Here is a 20,119-nt window from a genome sequence, read left to right on the forward strand (position 1 = left end):
CTTTTTTCTCTCTATTTCTTTAGTCTATTCTTTAGCAATCTTTTGTGATTGCATTTGGGAATACCCTTTCTTTTTCTTCAAAATTCTATGCTTGGTAATGACATTGCTAAGGCTGTTTTGGTCATTTCATCAATACAAGCACTCAACTTTGAAAAAAAAAAAGAAGAGAGAAGATACGCAAAAAGAAGGGTGGTCACTGGTCAGAGAGGAAAAAGGAGGTGATTCTAAATTGGGGAAAAGTGATTGGCTGGTTGGAATTGAATGTTTTGTAATATAAAAAAGGTTACCGAGGAGGAGCTCAGCGTGATTGTGTTGCTATCTTCTTATGCAATTTAGCCGTTGCAATGCCTAACGTGGGAAGGAACGATAGTGAACATGAAAATCACAAGGATGGTAAAGGCAACGTTAAAGCACCGGAAACCGCGCACCAGATTAGTAGCGGTTAGTAATAACCGCTTTTGCTTATATTTGCTTGCTACCGTACCCTTTGCATTGCAGATTTTTTCTTGAATGATGCTTATCTATCATAAATATTGCAGATTGAGACATAATTAAACATGCAATTTGTAACCCAATATAGCTGGCACTTCAGGTGCAATTGAAATTGGAACTTTGTGAACTTCGGTAAATACATGATTTTGTTTTTCCTCTGGAATTTGTTGGGTGGCAGATTCATGGTTTCAAGTGGCTTTTGTCCTAACCACCGGAATCAACAGCGCTTATGTGCTGGGATATTCCGGCACCATCATGGTGCCGCTTGGTTGGGTTGGTGGCGTGGTTGGTCTAATCCTGGCCACCATGATTTCGCTCTATGCAAATGCTCTTGTTGCTATGCTCCATGAGTATGGGGGGAGAAGGCACATCAGATGTAGAGATCTTGCTGGATTCATATACGGTAACAAATACTCATCTTCTACAAATGTTTTCCAATAACATGCAAATATTTCTTTTTCTCTCATGTTTCATCTCTTTCTTACCGCAGGAAGATGGGCGTATACTCTTACATGGGCTCTACAATACGTCAATCTTTTCATGATCAATACTGGCTATATCATTTTGGCCGGTTCAGCCTTGAAAGTAACAAATTCAATCTCTTCCTCAGTTTAGAATATGTTTCTTCAGATAGTGTGTATCTCTAGCCATTCTGTTACATGCATACAAAAAATTTCGTACAAAACACATTAAAATATAAAAATAAACATGTATTGGTTAATTTGGTAATTGAATTTTTTTTTTTTTGGTATTTCCAGAGGGTTTTTTTCGTGAATTCTTTTTTTATTTTTATATGTTCAATGTGGTGCAGGCTACTTATCTTCTATTTTGGGATGATCACACAATGAAACTTCCATATTTTATTGCCATAGCTGGCTTTGTGTGTGCAATGTTTGCCTTTGGAATCCCTACTCTTTCAGCTCTTGGAGTTTGGCTGGGTTTTTCAACTCTCTTGAGTCTAGCTTATATTGTTATAGCATTTGTGCTGTCCCTTAAAGATGGTAATATTTCATTTCTGCTATTATGTTATGTGTCCCCTTTTTTTTTGTCCACCAAGTTAACACATACCCCTCCACCCTTGCACCGCTTGTCTTATTGCCAGCTTGGTATTCATGTGAATACAAATCTTGCATCTCTATCCGAACTGAGTTGAAAATTTTCATGCATTAAGTTGAAGACACTATTTTTTTTAACTGTTCATTAAACAAGATGATTGTTATTAACATCAGGATTGAATGCACCACCTAGAGATTTCAGTATTCCGGGCGATGGCGCCGGTAAAATATTTTCGATCATCGGAGCAAGCGCTAATCTCGTGTTCGCATATAACACTGGCATGCTTCCCGAAATACAGGTCTCATACACTTACATGTTTTTAAAACATATTTAATGTACACAGATACTGATGCACAACATAAATTGATTGATGTATATGACAGGCAACAATTAAGCAGCCAGTTGTGACGAACATGATGAAAGCCCTGTATTTTCAGTTCACAGTTGGTGTTCTTCCATTGTACCTGGTTACGTTTACAGGTTACTGGGCTTATGGAAATTCCACATCAGCATATTTGCTGAACAATGTGAATGGTCCTGTTTGGGTTAAAGCTGTAGCTAACATTACAGCTTTTCTTCAATCAGTCATTGCATTGCATGTACTTACATCTAAACTTGAACTTCTGCTATTATCAATTGTTTTAACCCTGATAAATAATACAGGCCAAAATCATATCTTACAATTTAAGGAAAACAAAGTTGTCTCTCACTGGTTAAAGAAAGATCAATGGGGCTTTCAAATCTTGAGAAACTACGATGTGTTTAGTTTGCATTTTCATTTTCAATAGTTTCGATTTCAAGATTTTGTGAAGAGAAAAGAGAAAACAGTAAAAACAATAATATCATATTTTCTGTTTTTGCCTCTGTTTACTTTTTTCTTCACAAAATTCTAAAAATATGAAAAAATCGAAAATAAAAGCGCAAACCAAACACACCCTTTATTAGCTTGTGTTTTTGGTCAGAGATGAAATTTGGTTTACTCGAATTGTTTGAGTGTCCTAATGATCCTCTATTTTCACTTCTGCTAGATATTTGCTAGTCCTATGTATGAGTATGCGGACACCAAATATGGGATCACCGGAAGTGCCCTACAAATTAAGAACTTAACATTCAGGATTTTACTAAGAGGTGGCTACCTCACCTTCAATACATTTGTATCTGCTCTGCTACCATTTCTTGGAGATTTCATGAGCCTCACAGGTGCAATAAGCACATTCCCACTCACATTTATTCTTGCAAACCATATGTACCTAACGGCAAAGAAGGACAAACAATCATCCATGCAACAGCTTTGGCACTGGCTCAACATTGTTTTCTTTAGCATCATGTCTCTTGTAGCAACAGTTTCGGCCGTACGGCTTATCTCCGTAGACTCCAAAACATACCATCTTTTTGCTGATTTATGATTTAGTCCTTTTTTTTTTCTGTAGTCTTTCATCCAGTGTACCAGTTTTGCTTAGTACAAGTTCTAAGCTTGCTAAACAAAATGAAATGAAATGAAAATATCTGGAGAGTTGAGAGTTAAGATTTAATAATGAATTGAGCATATCAGGAGAGATGACAGTTACTTTAGCAGCATCAGTAAGATCAAATTCCAACAATTAAGTAGGCAAGATGTTTACAAAAAAAAAATGAAAATTTAAAGGAAAAGGTGATAATCGATATGTAACTTCTTAAAAAAATTGAATATACAATGTCATACATTTCTTCCTATAGATGTATGGTAAAGAACATAATTGTGTGGATGAAAATAATACAAAGACATACATTGATAGGCATTTCTAAAGTAGAATTTGGTAAACTAGGTTGCCTATAATGCTTCGCTGAAATCTCTAATTAAAGATCTAGAACCTGCAACCATTTAAGAAACAGATCCAGTTTAAAACGCCATGCTGTAGAGTTTAGTCTCAAAATTTGGTAAGCTTGCATTGTAGACACGGACAACTAATAGCAAATAGTGCCATTTATAAAAAAAATTGCATTTTGTAGAACCAAAATCTCACTAGCAAAGTTACAAACACTTGGAGGACATCAAAAATCCAAATAACAGATTATGAAATTATCTTCTCATCAAACTTAAGAATGCACCAACAAAAAGTCTCATAAACTTTACCAAAAAAAAAAAAGAATATCCTGAAATTAGACTTGAGCTTATAATCTACGAATTTCAGTGCAAACAATTGAAGATACAGCTAAAATAAAGTAGGGAGAAACATAAAGAGAGAAATAAGTGAAACATGAAAGAAGAGAGATCATGTTCATTCGTTTCATATCCATGGAAAACTTGGAAAGAAAAGAAAGAGAATAATTCGAAACAAACGCACCGTTTGCTGTGCCATTCTCCTCATTCTCTAGTTAGTAACTACCAGAATACCTGTTGAACATTTATCTTTTTATGTTTGGGTTAAGTACGATTTTCGTCAATAAATTATAGGCTGAACAAAATCATCTTTTCGACCAAAATACCCTTATTCTTTTTCACCAAAATATCTTATTTATATTATTCTTTTTTTTTTCTTCTCCATCACAACAACAGCATCTCTTCTTTTTCTTTCTTCCTCGTCACAGCACCAGCAACAACAAGAATAAAATCAGAAACAAAATTAATGTAATAAACATAAAAAATATAATTAGAAAAAGAAGCAAGAATCAGAAACAAAATTAATGTAATAAACATAAAAAATATAATTAGAAATAGAAGCATAAATAGAATCAGAATCAAAAGTAGAAAAATCAGAAACAGAAGAACAATCAGAAACAAAATTAAATCAGAAGCAGAATAATTAAATCAGAAGCACAACAACAATAAAATCAAAGAAACAGAATCAGAATCAGAAGCACAAAAATAATGAAATCATCAGAATCAGAAGCAGAAGAACAATCAAAAGCAGAACCAGAACAAATCAGAATAAAAACAAATTAGAAACAGAATCGGAACCCTAGGGAGGACCAGCGGCGGCGAGGTCAGCAGCACCGGCGGAAGCGGCGACAGTGGCAGAGCGCGACGGCGACGAGACACCCCTCTTCCTCTCCTTGGTCGTGGATTTTCTCTCTCTCTCTTCGCGAGCTCTTCGACCGCGGCGGCAAGGCGTGGCGGCAAGGCGTGACGGCAAGGCNATAATTTAATAATAAAAATTAAAATTTAGGTAAGAAGAATGATTTTAAAATTAGAGCAAAGCACAAATAGGTTCCTGACCTTTTGTACCGCGAATATTTTCGTTTCTGACCATTGAAAAATACTTTTAAGTCCCTGACCTTCATAAAATTCGGACGGATCAGTCCCTCTGTCCAAATGCCTCTGTTAGGGACTGATCCGTCCAAATGTCTCCGTCAAGGACTGATCCGTCCAAATTTTGTGAAGATCATGGACTTAAAAATATTTTTCAATTGTTAGGGACAAAAATATCCGCAGGACAAAAGGTCAGAGACCTATTTGTCCTTTTCTCTTAAAATTAAGTTAAATCTTAAGAACAATTTTGTATAAAAAAAAGATAGATGTATAAAAAAAATTTTTTGACCTATATACCTTAAATATCAAAATTATACTTATCTCTTTCTGTTTTGACTTTTTTTCTTCGGTCCTTAGATTGTCATTTTTTAAGATTTTTTTATTTAAATTAAATAAATATTGTATTTACGAAAATACATAAACATTGAAGTAATTACAAAAATATATCCAAAGTCACATCTCGAATGCTGAGGATTATTATCGAAAATGACCACATCTCGAATGCACAGATCCCGTTCTATGATAGGGTATTTACGAGTCATATCTTAAATGCAACCTTGATATGAACATGAACATATATCGAATACATTGCATTCGAGATACGCTCGTTTCGTGATTGAGGTTAGTGCATCCGAGAAAAATGCAAATAGCTAGGATGGGGGCTCAGCATCCGAGATACGCGCAATTGCGTATATAAGTCACAACATTCAGGAAGAATGTGGATTAAAACCATTTTTTTCAAATTTGTGAGTTTCTGGACGTGTGAAATTGAGTTCCTTCACAAGATATGGCCCCCGGACAATATATCTGCGAAGTGTAACACCTACCACATGGAGCCTTATGCTTAAGTCATAAGATAGAGGTGGTGAGACATTACGACCTCTAAAAGTGAAATGTAATATGTATATATATATAGTGAAGAAGATTTTTAACTAGGAGCCTTTAAAGAAAAAGGGTAAAACAAATTCGTAAAATTGAAAAGCGCAACACTCCCGAACGCGATAACGTAAGTGAAGCAAGGTAAAAGATAAACTAACACGTATATATATATATATATATATATATAGAAAACCCAAAAGAAACCTAAAATACAGAGTTACAAAATCTGTTTCTCCAAATTAATCTCTAAGAGGAGCTCATATAGTATATATAGTGGAGATAATAAGTATCTATGTAAATACATATGGCCAAAATAAAACCCCGAGAGATAAGATTCTTCGCTAAATCAGAAGCTTCCAGCATGCCTCAACGAAGATCCTCACGTTCTGCATATGAAAACCATAAAATTCGCATGGGTGAGAATCGAAAGTTCTCAGCATGGTTACAGTGTCCACATATCTAACATATAATGTCTTGGGAAAGTCGAAGGCAATCCTACCAACATAAAGTTAAAGCTTATAAACATATCTAAACCATGAAAGTAAGAGGCAAATAGCTAAGGGTCTTCGGTCTATCTAAAACTCCCCTTTCCAACTCCTCCAAACCTCCCAACCGCCACCAGAACCAGTTGTTACAAACACAATTATTACAGACAAGAAAATCACAAGTAGAAAGCAGATACAACAATTAAACAAGTAGCAACTAGTTATGCAATCAATTAAGCATTTCAAATAGAACACACCAAACAAACATATAGATACATATGATGCATGCCTGTCCTAGTGGCTGATGAGTCTCATATGTCGGTTATCAATCCAACCCGATGTGTTCGGTAGCTAACCCGGGCACAATCTCTCTGTTGCTCCTTAATACCATTAAAGGGAATCCGTGCCCTATCACCATTAGAGAGTATCTGTGCCCTGTCACCATTAGAGGGTATCAATGCCCTGTCACCCTTACAACCAGAGAGAAAAATACAAGCATACTCACATTCAACATTTTCCATCATGATTCATTTACCACATTCATTCATTAATCATATATGCATCTCCGGCATACTGCCTAATATTTTTACGCTTCCTCAATTAATCATAATCATTTAATCATCAATCAGATTTCAGTAATAATTCTTCATTCATGTCACTTACATTCATTCATTTATTCATTCATAATCACATCATTAAACATCATGAACTTAGCCACCGCTCAAAGCATATATAACCTTCCAGCACTTCTTCATTCATGCTCATTTACTTTACCCCTTTCTTCATCAAGTTGCCTTTCTCACACTGCTAAGCATACTTTACTACTCAAAAATTCATCTTTCAGGCTTTAAACAAGTGTTAAAAGGGTTTTCAAGCTAGAGGGATGGTTTAAAAACACAAAAATTCATAATGCAGAAAAACAAGGGCTGTGCGTACGCACACCCCTGCCGTGCTTACGCACACGACTAAAAATGGGTGGTCGCGTACGTGACTCCCTTGCTTGTGTACGCAAGTGTTCCAATCTTAATGGACTGCTCGCGTCGCGTGTGTTTCTCGAGTACGCATGCTTAACATAAATCTCAAAAAAGCTACTAAGTCCAGAATTTTTTTGTTTTGCACACCAATCTTTGAATACGCATAACTTTCTCGTTTTAAAATATTTTTCCCCCGTTCTTTGAACAGTGTAAACATCTCGAACCAAATTTTCTTTCTAAATAAGTTTGATAGAAATCGGAGGTTCAGAGACTAATTTATGCTCCACCAAAATTGGCCAAAAATCAAGAGTTTTCATTAAAATCCGCAAACCTCAACTTTCAAAACATACACACTTCAAACCTTTTAAAACCAAACCAAATCTTGCCATGACAGCCTCAAGCACACCAAATTCATATTTTCAACCTCCTTATTCACTCCACAACTTCCAATTCTCCTCTTCCATCAATCTCAACTCAATAATTCAAATTCAAACAATATACAACATACATAATCAATTACTCATATCAAACACAATATCAACTTCACTACCAATATAGTACCAACAATAACTTTAATTAGCCAAAATTCATAAATACCAACCAATCCTAAATCCTCAACAACATTCGCATCTCAAAAATACCATCATTATCATTTATCAATCTCATATACCAAGTTAGACATATCATTCACAATAGCACCGATCACAATCCCAAAAACCAATAACCACATACATAATAATCCATCCCAACCAATCAACAATTCAATTCCTATCTTACGGTCACTAGCCTAAGTTTTCACGACACATTATATTTTAGATACGAGAAACCGAAACCATACCTTGGTTGATTTCCCGCTCAAACTCGGAACACTCCCAATTCACTTTTCCTCAAGCTTCCAAGGCCTCAACACCTCTAAAAACAGATTTCTAGCTTGCATTCCACTTCAAGCTCCCAAAATCTTCATCAAGCTTCAATCCACTTACATATATATTTTACCTAATACATATAATATACACCCACACATACAAACTCAATATCCAAACACAACAAATCAAGTATTTCACTAGGATTGAGAATCCTTTCCATACCCAAGGATCAAAGAGGCAAGATTAAGCCTTCCCCTCAAGCTAATTGGATCCTATAATATCAAGGAGCTCAAAATCTCAACACTTTTTACCCAATAATTTCGAAATCAAGGGTTGAGAAAATTGGAAGGAAAATGTGGCTTACCTCTTACACAACCTTGTGGGCTTTGCAGAGCTCGACGCCGTGGTCACGTACCACAAACGGTGCGGCGATCGGAGCTTCGGATCAAAAGTTATGGCACTTTGAATCAAACCAAGGGTTTGCTCCTTCTTCCTCCACCCTTGAATAATTCCCAGCGTGTTTAGCTTAAGGGAAGGGGAAGAAGAGCTGTGCTCTTTTGTTTTAATGGGTTTGGGTTGGGCCAAGGGCCCAATACGGGTTCGGTTTGTCCCGTTTGGCTCAATCTTGGGCCAAATTCTTTAAAATTAGTGTCGAAATTTTCGTTTAAATTTTTTCTATCATATTAAACCATAAAAATCATGTTTCTAATTTATAGAATAAATTTTAATTTGTGGGTTAATTATTCATTAATTAATCAGATTTTACACGAAGGACACATCAATAGACTGAATAATATTTGGCTCTACCATCCGTGTTGTAATCCTCCCGTCACCAGCGTTCAAAAGATCGTCTGGCTACATTGCATCCAAGTTCAATGTTTGATAATGGATAAGAACATCCGACAGTCGAGGAATGGCCAAAGGGGGAGGCAGCAGAAACCTACCAATACCACCGCTGGGAGTCTTCGGTACAAACTCAACTTCGAAAGCTGTATCGCTTGACGACCTGCACTCGATAACATAGTTTGAATTGCCCTCACTGTTGTCCTCATCGGTACTATCATGAGGCTGAGCATAGTAGATCGATGTTGCCTCGAGCGATACAACTTCAGTAGTCGAAGGAGACGGCTCACCACTAACAACTACGTCACGGACTGCAGCATACAATTCCATCACATGTTGCGACATCAGCCGTGCATGTACGTCGAACATTACCCTCACATGCTGATCCTTATCAATCCAAAATAATTGGTTGGTAAATCCACCATTCTAAAGCGCCTTCAGAGATCTATATGCAACTCGCCCAACCTCTTTTTTTTCTACTGTCCCCATATTGCTCAGCATGACCGTCTTTAGCGCATCCAAGCTATCAACCCGGTAAGTGCGCAACATGACAGTCTTGTCAGACTCAAAAATCACTCCTTCATTACCGTGTCTGACTATCCCATTGGGATAAACCACCACAAAGAAGAATTGATTATTCTCCATCAGAACAAAACAGAAAGAAGAGAAAGAGAAGAATGGTTTGTGAATTGTGTAAGGAGAGGTATTAGGATGGTCTCTATAAATAAACTTATTCTACAAGATATCTTGGGTGCAAAGACATCTATACCATAATACACATATCTTGGATGCTAAGACTCTAATTATAATCTTGACTATATCTCGGATACAGAGGGGGGCATCAGGAATCTACGTTTATCTCGGATGCACTAATCCCAATCACAAAACGAGCGTATCTCGGATGCAGTGTATCCGATATATGCTCATGTTTATATCACGGATACAATCGTGATATGACTCGCAGACGCCCTATCATAGAACGGGGTCTGTGCATTCGAGATGTGACTGAGGATGCATTTTTGTAATTACTTCAACGTTTATTTATTTTCGTAAATACTATATTTATTTAATTTAAATAAAAATCCTTTTTACATTAATAAAAATATTTTTATTGTTCAATTTTTTAATTAAAAATAAAAAATTTATTTATTCTACCATTACCCAAAATACATAAGTATCCTTTCTTAATTCCTCATAGTTTACAGAAACTTTTTCAATTAGGACTAAATTTATACTCATTCTTTCTATTCTTGCTTTTTAAAACATTTACTTTGAATGTGAAGATACCATAGCACTTCTTAGAATTGGCTAAAGAGATTCTGCCTCATAATACATTGTATCTAATTCAACTTCATAAATTATTCAACAACAAATATAATTTAAAAGCATCTTATTTGAACTTTAATATAATTTATGTATATAAACAAAATTCTTTGATTTATCGTGTTAAAATAATTTATTTTTTAGATAAAAAATGTTATTTTACAAAAGTTTATTTTTTTGAAATAATTAAAAAAATATTATTTCCAAAAGCATCTTATTTGAACTTTAATTTCCAGAATGCGTTTTTTTTGTTTATGATGAGTTTGCCAAACCCTCGACAAATGGTAATGGCATCTTCAACATTGCTGACGGCAATGACAACCATTATCATCGTCTCCAGAAATATACAGATACACGATAATAAATCATATTTAACAAAGATTTTTTTCAATTATAAATTAAAAAAACTATTGTTTTCCCAACAAAAATATGACTTATTCTTATGTACTCTTTTGTACTCCTATGTAATCTGGAGACGATGATAATGGTTGCCATTGTCCATTGTGAAGCTTAAAAATTTAAGTACGCCCATTATTTTTGAGTATTTGAAGTGAAGTTCACTAGAGAAGCGGTGAACTTCATAATTTATATGAAGTTCGCCGGGTGAGGCAAACTCTATTAATATTATGGAGTTCGCCGAGGGTGTGGCAAACTTGTCCTAAATCTCCCAAAAAAAACTGTGAAATTAAAGTTCAAATAACGTGTTTCTGAAAATAAATATTTTTTTTAATTTATTTCAGAAAAAAACCTTGCTTTTTGCTTTACCTTTTATTTTTTATTTTTTGCTTTCTCTTCTATTCTTAATTCCTAAATATTGTGAAAGTGACGCTTGGATGAATACTCCACAGCTATTAGAATGCACAAAATATAATCGATTTTTAATATACCATTTAAAAAATAAAAAGGTAGTATTTCAAAAATGACTCTTGATGGATTTCTAAATTTTTTTCAACCTATCAAATTCAATAAATCACTTGACCTTATACCACTAGTCCTAAACATATCTATCCTACCCACACACATAAAATTGAAGAAGTATAAAGTTATAAAATAGCACTAAAAAGAAGAAAGTCAACTCAGGTAACAATTCCAAAAAATCAAGAATACACTTTGTGTAAGAAATGCAAATTTCTAATAGCATTATAACACTCTGGTCTAGCTCTACATTAAGATTTAAAAAGCATGAATTTTTAAGGGTACTGACAGTCGACAGATACTCTTTTCTTTTTTTTTCCTTTTTTTCTTTTTGTTAATTTCCAACTATATTTAAATTTTCAAAATAATCATGAATCTCAGTAGATCAACTTATGGCACAATGAATCATTTCCCAAAATAAAATGGTAAAGCAATAACTTTAATGGTTTTAAAAAAAGGTAATATGAGTAATATAATTTTGCAGGTGACTTAACAACCGTATAGATAATTATTCAGAATCACAAAATCAAAATATAAGAAAAAATCTATTATTAAGAAATAATGCAACTACAGAGATAAAATCCTATTTACACGTAATAATTAACCTAAACTATGGAATCAAATATTTGGATTAATACTTAGGCTGCGTTTGTTTACAGACACAAGACATTGAGACAGGGACGCAGAAACATAAAATCGTGTTTGAAAGAGGAGATATGGACAGAGACAATGTGTCTAGAGATACTGAATTAGTATATTTTGTGTCCATCCTGATAGGAAGGACATGAGGACACTAACAAGGGACATAACTTATTTTTCATTTTTCTTTCATTATTCTTATTAATTTTTCATAATTATATTTTTTATTATTATATTTTTCATCTCAAATTTTTTGAATGAAAAAATGAGAATAAATTGAATTTTTATAATTTATTCTAGTTTATTATCAAACAGAATAAAAGAACACAAAATTTTGTGTCTTTGTCCTTCAGTGTCTTATCTTGTCCTGTTTTCAGTGTCTTGTCCTGTCCTGTTCTCAGAAACAAACGCAGTCTTAGTGACCCTATATGATCCTTGATTTGGAATAATAGAGAAGAGCTTCATCACATATACTTGACTCTCGGACAAAAGTTCTTTCAACCTATGAATCATAAGCCTCCGAACAGTAGCTTGTATCTTACACCCCTACCAATACACAAGACAATTTATAGCAAATTTGACATCATCGACCAAGGAAAAAATGTATAATTCACACACATCAAATGATATAACAGTCAGAAAAAAATAGATCTCTAACTACAAAATAGAAGATAAACTACAAAGAGCTAAACATTAAATACAAATAATGTTTCCAAAACAAACAAATAAATCCAGGAGTAGATTAAAGTGGGAATGAGATAAGGACACAACATATGCTAAATTTCACATGTTTATAAGTTACAAACACAACAAAGAAAACATCTTAAATCAACCTAGTAACAATACATTTAAAAAAAATAAGATTAGACAATAATATATTAAATGAGGCATGCTTGAAACACAAGAACCCATATATTCATCAATTAAAATCAATTCTATAGAATTTGAGAGGAGCTGACCACTGAAATTGGGAATAATCCAAAGCCTAATCACCCTAACCTTAAGAGTCCATGTTTTATTCTTAGGATTAATCTTATTTATCATATTCATGGGAGTTCTCATTTTGGATGATATACTTTTCGAGGATTGGAAGGGCTGAGACGGTAAGGCTTCTACTTGGTAAAGGTCTTGATTTGAACTGTTTGTGTGATTTTTTCGGATCTGTATCATTATAATAACCTGAGAATAAAAGAGATTGGTGTCATGACAGATCTATATCATTATCTTGTGTATAATTAACTTTAACTTTGGTTTCTTTAAGGATTATTTTTTTTTAAAATAAAAATATATTGCTGCTTAGGTTAAGAAAAAAAGGAAGTTTAGTTTCGTTGAATTCTGAACTGATTTGATGAGAAATTTTGGATTAAATTTACTGTTTTATTATCTGTGATAGAGTATGTATGTAAGATTTTTGGGTTCATTTAATTTAAGTATTTTCGAAATTTGTTATTGCTGTTTGTTCTTTCATTTCTGAGCATGATGTTCATATATTTTTTTAATGTTTGTTGTTGGCTACAGATGATGAGGAGTGACAGATTTAAGATGGGGCAAGATTGCAAGAACAGTGTCTTCATAGAAGGAATGTGAAGAAAGATCTCAGAGAAATCTTCATTGAGATAATTGAAAGGTGTTGACAATGGTCGAATGTAAGTTTATCTCACTGAAATAAAATGGCACTCGCTAGGTGTCTAACAGAAATGTTTCTTGTTTTATTTCTAATTTTTTTAATTGTTATTTGTTTGTTTAATGCATTGGTTTGTTGGACAATACTCTTTGCGAGGATTGGAAGGGCTGAGACGGTAAGGCCTCTACTTTGGTAAAGGTCTTGATTTTAATTGTTTGTGTGATCTCTTCAGATTTGTATCATTATCATAACCTGAGAAAAAAGAAATTAATGCCATGAGAGATCTGTATTATTTTCTTGTGTATAATTGACTTTAGCTTTGGTTTTCTTAGAGATTTTTTCTTATGAATAAAAATATATTGCTGCTTGGGTTAAAAAAAGAAAGTTTATTTTTTTTAAGAGGAGTGCTAGGAGGCCAGCAAGTTTTGTGTTTTGTAATCCATTAATAGGTCATCAATAGTAATTTTAATGGTGTGAGATTACATCTAATGGTAGGAGATCACTCACTTTTCTTTTGATGGTTAAGTGCTGGCCAGATTGTTAAAAAAGTGCTGGCCCCTAGACTTTTCCTTTTTTTTTAATTTTGAACTGATTTGATGAGAAATTTTGGATTAACTTTATTGTTGTCATCTGTGACGTGTTAAACGTGTAATTTTGGGTTCGTGTCATTCTTATTATCCATTTGTTTTATAGGTGGTGTAACACCCTACTACATAGAGCCTTATGCTTAAGTCTTAAGACAGAGGTGGTGAAGTATTACGAGTATATATATAGTAATAGTGAAAAAAGATTTTTAACTAGGAGCCTTTGAAAAAAAGGGTAAAGCAAAATCATTAATTCGAAAAGCGCAACACTCACGAAGCGACAACGTGCACGAAGCTATGTAAAAGTAGGCTAACATGGTTATAAACTAAAGAGTTCTAAGATACAAATAGAAAAGCTCAAGACTCGGTTTGTGAAGTTACACCAGGCATAGCACATAAGTATATATACATGTATATATGAGAGAACCCAAAATAAATTCAGAATACAGTTTACAGAACCTGTTTCTCCAAAATAACCTCCAAGAGGAAGCTAATACAGCATGTATATAAAAATGGAGAGAGTAAGTATCTACATATATACATATAGCCAAAATAAAGCCCAAAAAGCACAAAGATCTTCGCTATCAGAAGCTTCCATCAAGTCTCAACGAGGTGCCTCACATCCTGCACCTGAAAATCACAAAACATGTATGGGGTGAGAACTAGAGGTTCTCAGCATGGTAACAGTGCCCATGTAAGAACCAGAGTTTTTCACGCAAAACCGTTTTAATAAAGTAATTTTTAGTGCTCGGAATAGATTCAAAATTTAAAAGTTTTAATTTGAAAATAGAAAGGTGAAATTCGATTTCGATGAATTTTTCTGAGTTGGAAAATGTATCTTTTTCGAAATATTTTTGTAAAAATGTGTATTGGTGCTTAAGCTGGCAGTACCGGCTCTAGTCTGTCCAGTACCGTGTATTTTGGACAAATAAGATTTTGAAAATTTGGTTTATTATTTTGAAAGGATAAAAATAATTTAGAATTGAAAATCGGACACTAATCTTAAAGGTTTTGGCCCAAAGTGGGCCAAACAGACCAAAAACGCTAACGAGTTGTACCGGGTCCGAATCGGGCCCAAGGCCCAACATATATATGCTCATTAAATGAGCATTTCAGCTCATTTTCCATCACAAGAGAGAGGGGCGCGATTTGAGAGAAGAGAGGAGAAGAGGCGATGTTACTATTAACATCCACCTTCCGGGAGCCATAACTTGAGCTACGAACCTCCGATTGACGAGCCGTTTGCGGCCACGCAAAGCTCTCGTCGAGCTTTTCAATTCTATCTAAACAAACCTGATAAAAAATTGCGTCCCAATCCCCAGTTTTCTGCCCTAGAATTCTGCATTTTTGGGTTATGGTTTTGAGTAGATTTTGTGATTTTGCTTGTTTAGGTGATCTCTAGTAACGGGTAATTGTTGAATTTTACCCCTAATCTCATTGGGTAAGGTAAGGTTTCACTAAATCCTTGTGTTTAGTTGTTTTGTGTGTCTTAGATTTTGATTTTGATATATATATATATGATGTTAGTTTGAACTTTGGTGGCTTGTTGGTGAGATGAAAGCTTGTTGGACTCCAATCTTGGTGCGGTGTGCATTTTGGGAAGTGACCAAGGTATGGTTTCGGTCTCCTCTATGTAATATGTAATATCAACGGACACTTAGGCTAGTTGGCCTTAAGATAAGTTGAAAGATGTGATTGTATGATTAATTGTATAAAAATGCATGCTTGATGATGGTTTGGTTGAGGATGAATGTTGAGAATTATTATAGTTGTTGAGAGTTATTAGTATTATTGATGATTGATGATGAGGTGTGAAAATGTTAGTGGTGAATGAGGAGAATTATGAATCCTTATGATGATTTTGGATGTTGTTGACTAATGATTTTGATGTGTGATGATATGTGTTGAAGATGATCTTGTGGTTTTAAATTGTGTGGTTGGTGTTGATGAGTTTCATGATGGATTTGGTTAATGTTAAATATTGTTTGGTGATGATTACTGGGTTTGATGAGGAGTTGTTTTGGTTGTTGAGGTTATTGTTAGTTGATGATGATTATGAGTATAGATTGTGATTGAATTGAAAATTATGGATTGGTAGTGACACATGGTGGAAAGTGACAAAAAGGGTGAGTTATGATGTAAACTGGAGTTTGGAATGGTTTTATTTTGGTGTTGGTTGTGTGTTGCAAGGAATTGAGGAATTTGTGGAATTTGGTAAAAACTGATTTTTAGTGAACTTTGACAGGTCATAACTTGTGCCTCAATTTTCGAAATTTGTTGAATTTTGTTTATAATTAAAGTTCATTGAAAAAATCTTCAAATTGATATAAAGTTTGTAAAATTTGGATTTTTGTATAGGAAGTTATGATCATTCAAAGTTTGGTGTCAAAATCTGAAATTCTGCAAAGTTGCAAAATTTTGTGATTTCTGGTATGTGCGCACACACAGCCTTGTGCGCACGCACAACTCTGTAAATTTTTAAACCTGTGCGCACGCACAGCCTTGTGCATACGCACAAGCAAGGAAAGGCCTGCTGTTGAGAGCACTAGCACGACCTGTGCGCACGCACACGTTGGGAAGGCTAGTCTGTTGGGGGTGCTAGCACGCCTTGTGTGAGTGAACAGAATTTTGAAAATTTGTACCTGAACGTACGCACACCCCTATGCGTACGCGCACTTTTTAAAAATCTCTTTGGGCGTGAGCACGCACACCCCTTTGCGTACGCACGCCCTGTTTCTCAAACTTAAATTTGTTTTCAACTATTTCACCTTCCCAACCAACTTGTAAGCTTCTGTGACACCATTTTAAGACCCTTGGGCTATCTTCGGGTATTGAAATATGAGAAAAGTCCAAGGAGGTTTGATTTGGTATTATTTTGAAAAGTTAGAGAACAGAGGCCTAGGTTTCTGGTGTACTGAGGATGGGTTTGGTGGAGTGCGAAAGATGAATGGTATATGAATTGAAAAACTGATAAACTAATGAGTTTGGAATGGAAAGTTGATGATGGTTACGATGAATTGAAGACTCAGAAAAGAATGCTGAACCTGTTGAATGTTGAGAGTGTGCCAGGCACTATATCCTTGAGTTAAGTACCATGAGAACTCAGCAAGAAATGATGATCTTGTTGAATGTGGAGAGTGTGCTAAGCACTATATCCTTGGGTTAAGCATGATAATGTGCAGGGTATTATGTCCCTGGGAATGAATTACGATTGATAACTTTTTCTGCTGCAAGAGTGTGCCAGGCACTATATCCTTGGGTTACGCATGCGAATGTGCCCGGCACTATATCCGTGGGTGAATAGTGTGCCCGGTACCATATCCGTGGGTCAATAGAGTGTGCCCGGCACTATATTCGTAGGCGTGGCAGAAAAGCTACATCCGAAAGGATATGTCGGGTTGGCAGTTATGGACCGACAAGTGATATCACGAGCCAATAGGATAGACATTCATCATATGCATCTCTTATATGCTTGTTTGCTTTGATTACTTGAGTTTGCCTAATTGTATAACATGCTTACTTGCTTCTTGAGTTACTTGCTATATATGAAAACTATCTGTGCTTTATTTGCTTGCATTATCTGTGATTGTCTGGTGCTGAGGCGGTTAGGTAGGCGGTGGCGATAGGATCGCACGGAAGGTAGTGTGGTAAAGGCTGTGGAAAAGCGGCGACTGGTTTTAGTTAAAAATCCCCTAAGATTAGATACCTTGTTTATTATTTACGTTTTAAGTTATTTATTTTGTTGTTAAGTTTGGATATCTGTTAGGTATAAAGCTCTAGGATTGCCTCTGACGTCCCAGGGTCTTACATCTTACATTACTGGGTATTGTTACCATACTGAGAACTTCCGGTTCTCATTCCATACGTTGTTGTTTTTCAGATACAGGTTGCAACCCACCTCAATGAGTTGCTTGATGGTAGCAGAGCGGATGATCTTTTTATATTTTGTTGTCATCTTGGTTATTTTGATTAGTACTCTCCCTTTTGTATTTACTTTTGCCTTAGAGGCTTATTTTGAGAGTGATATTCTGTATAAGCTGTTTTCACTTTCAAAATTCTGTATGTCTGTATTAAATTAGTCGGCCTAAACTCCGCAAGCTTTTGTATTTCATAATTGTGTGGATGAAAATAATACAAAGACATACATTGATAGGCATTTCTAAAGTAGAATTTGGTAAACTAGTTGCCTATAATGCTTCGCTGAAATCTCTAATTAAAGATCTAGAACCTGCAACCATTTAAGAAACAGATCCAGTTTAAAACGCCATGCTATTTCCACTATTACCACACTATATATATCTACTCATCTGGGAAAGGAAGTTGAGAGACAAAGTCTGCATTGTTCTAACCACTCGGGCTCATCATAGCCATTGACTTACATGCTTAATCCAAAATTATACATCTATACAAATTCAGATAACATGCATCTAAATCAAGGCACATTCAATGAGTTATTATACAGTTAATTATGATGACCAATCACTAAACTGAAGGAGAGCATAAAAGAAATAATCACTGAAACTGCAAATTAAACTTTGTTTAAAGTGTACACGAATGTATTACATAACATATAGAAAAATTGTAACATCAATCAAGTCTTTCCCTGTTAGTTGGGGGCTTTACAAAAAAATAATTTTCAGAAAGCAGGTTTGATCTTAAGAGTGAGCATAAGATGAAATGTTTAACTCAACCACTATCTTGAGTCTTAGAAACACAAGCATCTAATCGGATGACACACATGTACAGAGCATAGCATTTAAACTCAACAAATTAAACCCCAAATATATATATATATATATATATATAATGTTTGGATCAGCCATAATCGCAACTTGCTTATCATCATCATCATCATCCAGACAGAAACTTTACAATAATGAAGATGGTGTTGAGAAGTATGAGAGGAACTCTCAAGTACTGACTTGCATGAATGAGACCTATAATCTGGCCTTTCAAGGACTTTGTCCTCCTAACTGAGAAATCTGAGAAGCCCCACCCTCTCGGTGCAAGAAACCGGTCCTCATTTATTATTGCCAGTGCATTTGCAAGGAGCAAGAACCCCTCTAGTAGTGTCCACAAACCCATCTCCCTACACTGAAAACAAGAAATATATCACCATAAGAGATAGAACTCATCCAATCCATTAAACATAACACACTGTAGTGAAGTTAACAAATTCTTAAGTTACCTCATAAACTTTTTCCCAAATTGAAATTACAAGTTTACAAGTTCAGTTTCAGGGTTCAAATTTTGTAGAGTTTAGTCTCAAAATTTGGTAAGCTTGCATTGTAGACACGGACAACTAATAGCAAATAGTGCCATTTATAAAAAAAAATTGCATTTTGTAGAACCAAAATCTCACTAGCAAAGTTACAAACACTTGGAGGACATCAAAAATCCAAATAACAGATTATGAAATTATCTTCTAATTAAATATCATCAAACTTAGGAATACACCAACAAAAGTCTCATAAACTTCACCAAAAAGAAAAGAATATCCTGAATTAGACTTTGGGCATAGAATCTACGAATTTCAGTGCAAACAATTGAAGATACAGCTAAAATAAAGTAGGGAGAAACATAAGAGAGAAATAAGTGAAAAATGAAAGAACATTAGAGCGCAAGAGTTAACCTGGTACCGGAACGGCGGGTAGCTTCCGTGAGGAGTGGACAGTGGAGGGAAAGGGGTTACACACGGACACAGACACCGTCACTGGGAGATCATGATCATTCGTTTCATATCCATGGAAAACTTGGAAAGAAAAGAAAGAGAACTCCTCGAAACAAACGCACCGTTTGCTATCCCATTCTCCTTATTCTCTAGTTACTACTTAATAGGGTGTTCGCCGTATTGGATCGGTTTTGAGTTAAAAATTCATCCGATCCGAACACTAATTTTATTTACGATGCGGTTTGGATTGGATCCGATCCAATTTCAATCGGTTTGGATTGGATTAGATATGTTGTTTTATAAATTAAAAAAGTTAAATACATATAACAAGTCTCAACATCGAATTTTAAATAATCAACAATGATATAACAAATTTCAAAAATATCTTAAAAAGCCAGCAATAACATAACAATAAAAAATAGAATTATAGGTTAGTTAAAATAAATAAATAAATAACATTTTGAATATAAAATATTTATTAAATAATAATAATACATGAATAATATAAAATTGTAAATATAATAATAAAATTGTAAATA

At 34.7% G+C, this 20,119-nt stretch overlaps 2 protein-coding genes and 1 long non-coding RNA gene across 6 annotated transcripts; 1 reads left to right on the top strand and 2 right to left on the bottom strand.

The window, feature by feature from the left end:
• On the top strand, positions 85-3,124 carry LOC107622845 (proline transporter 1). The gene is made up of 7 exons (XM_016324889.2): positions 85-441; positions 671-895; positions 983-1,077; positions 1,304-1,493; positions 1,722-1,846; positions 1,932-2,147; positions 2,577-3,124. The coding sequence occupies exons 1-7, from the start codon at positions 345-347 to the stop codon at positions 2,952-2,954; spliced, it is 1,326 nt and encodes a 441-aa protein (XP_016180375.1). The 5' UTR covers positions 85-344; the 3' UTR covers positions 2,955-3,124.
• LOC110267908 lies at positions 3,483-4,658 on the bottom strand. Its single transcript, XR_002355879.1, has 3 exons — positions 4,487-4,658; positions 3,873-4,102; positions 3,483-3,492 (listed from the first exon to the last, which is right to left on the bottom strand). It is a non-coding gene; the product is annotated as an uncharacterized LOC110267908 (long non-coding RNA).
• Positions 18,410-19,742, bottom strand: LOC107622846 (immediate early response 3-interacting protein 1). 4 transcript variants are annotated; one of them, XM_021113588.1, is made up of 3 exons: positions 19,703-19,742; positions 19,542-19,612; positions 18,410-19,003 (listed from the first exon to the last, which is right to left on the bottom strand). In XM_021113588.1, the coding sequence occupies exon 3, from the start codon at positions 18,992-18,994 to the stop codon at positions 18,761-18,763; it is 234 nt and encodes a 77-aa protein (XP_020969247.1). In that variant the 5' UTR covers positions 18,995-19,003; positions 19,542-19,612; positions 19,703-19,742; the 3' UTR covers positions 18,410-18,760. The 4 variants fall into 4 exon arrangements, with proteins under 4 accessions (XP_020969247.1, XP_020969249.1, XP_020969248.1 ...); XM_021113590.1 differs by having other exon boundaries at positions 18,410-18,998; positions 19,703-19,731; XM_021113589.1 differs by lacking the exon at positions 19,703-19,742 and having other exon boundaries at positions 19,549-19,696.

This window comes from Arachis ipaensis, chromosome B10, assembly GCF_000816755.2.
Source record: "Arachis ipaensis cultivar K30076 chromosome B10, Araip1.1, whole genome shotgun sequence".
Taxonomy (NCBI): Eukaryota; Viridiplantae; Streptophyta; class Magnoliopsida; order Fabales; family Fabaceae; genus Arachis; species Arachis ipaensis.

Bases quoted from the DNA above. Each gene is read 5' to 3' on its own strand.
- LOC107622845 (XM_016324889.2), top strand. From the start codon at position 345: ATGCCTAACGTGGGAAGGAACGATAGTGAACATGAAAATCACAAGGAT. The intron at 1,078-1,303 runs GTAACAAATTCA...AATGTGGTGCAG, and splicing joins TGGCCGGTTCAGCCTTGAAA to GCTACTTATCTTCTATTTTG. The intron at 2,148-2,576 runs GTACTTACATCT...CACTTCTGCTAG, and splicing joins AATCAGTCATTGCATTGCAT to ATATTTGCTAGTCCTATGTA.
- LOC107622846 (XM_021113588.1), bottom strand. From the start codon at position 18,994: ATGGGTTTGTGGACACTACTAGAGGGGTTCTTGCTCCTTGCAAATGCA.